General features: G+C 68.3%; 1 protein-coding gene across 1 annotated transcript in view; it reads left to right on the top strand.

The window, feature by feature from the left end:
* Nucleotides 1-346: 346 nt before the first annotated feature.
* The window catches only part of H696_00780 (hypothetical protein), a gene marked incomplete at both ends in the record, with an annotated part of 3,186 nt that continues 2,528 nt past the window's right edge, over nt 347-1,004 (top strand). The window contains 2 exons of the mRNA XM_009494665.1: nt 347-488; nt 617-950. Coding sequence (XP_009492940.1) covers nt 347-488; nt 617-950 — 476 coding nt within the window. The remainder of the gene's footprint in view (nt 489-616; nt 951-1,004) is intronic.

Raw genomic sequence — 1,004 nt, 5'->3', positions numbered from 1 at the left:
CCCCCCCCCCCGCCTCCCCGTGGAGAGGGGCAGCTGGGAGAGATCCCACCAGGACGAGCCATGCATGGGGCTCGGGCCCCTCTCTTGCCGGCCAGAGGCAGCATAGATCCCCACTCCTTTTTGCGGCCCCACCTCCACCTCCGCCGACTGGAGCCCGGGCCAATCAGCATCCTCATCCAACACATCGCCCCGGCCTCCACGCCGCCCCCCCCCCCCCCCCCCCCCTCATCCCCTTCTCCAGCCCTTTCCCACCCCTCACTCTCCCCTTCAACATCGCCCCGGGAGGAGCAGATCTCCCCGCCCACCCCTCTCCCTCCTGCCGCCTTTGCCCGGCGCGCCCGCCGCCATGTCCGGCGACGACTCGCCCCATTTGGGCCTGAACAACTCGGATGCTCCTGATGCCTACTCCTCAGACTACCATGCCGGCTCGGCGGAGCCCCGCCCTCCGACCGACGAGCGTGCCCATCTGCTTGGCGACGACTACCAGGGTACGACTGCGCGCCTGGCCTGGCCCATATGCTCCTGGCATTGGGATTGATACTCACCAAGTCGCCGGATTCCCTCCGCCCCCCGCCCCCGCCCCCGCCCCGATTCCCCTGCTGTCGCGCCGTTCCAGCCTCTTCCTTCGGCTCCCCGGACATGTCGGCTCCCAACCCCGACGCCGAGACCAACTCCCTCGGCTTCCTCTCCTCGCTGACCGACAAGTACGGCGAGCCGCTCGATGGAGCCAACCTCCGCCGCCGCGCGCGTTACTACATCCCCATCCTCGGGTGGCTGCCCAACTACACGCTGTCCAACTTCATCATCGACTTCCTGGGCGCTGTCACGGTTTCCTGCCTGCTCATTCCGCAGGCGGTCTCCTACGCCGGTCTGGCCAATCTCAGCCCGGTGTTTGGCCTCTACACGGCCTTCATCCCGCTCATCATCTACACCATCCTCGGCACCTGTCGGTGCGTGTGCCACCCCTCGCACCTGCCTTCTCTGTGCCACGCCCCCCCCCCCCC

Source organism: Fonticula alba (genome assembly GCF_000388065.1).
Source record: "Fonticula alba strain ATCC 38817 unplaced genomic scaffold supercont2.1, whole genome shotgun sequence".
Lineage (NCBI taxonomy): Eukaryota > Rotosphaerida > Fonticulaceae > Fonticula > Fonticula alba.
The sequence above is the reverse complement of the archived record's forward strand: the minus strand, read 5'-3'. Positions and strand labels throughout refer to the sequence as shown.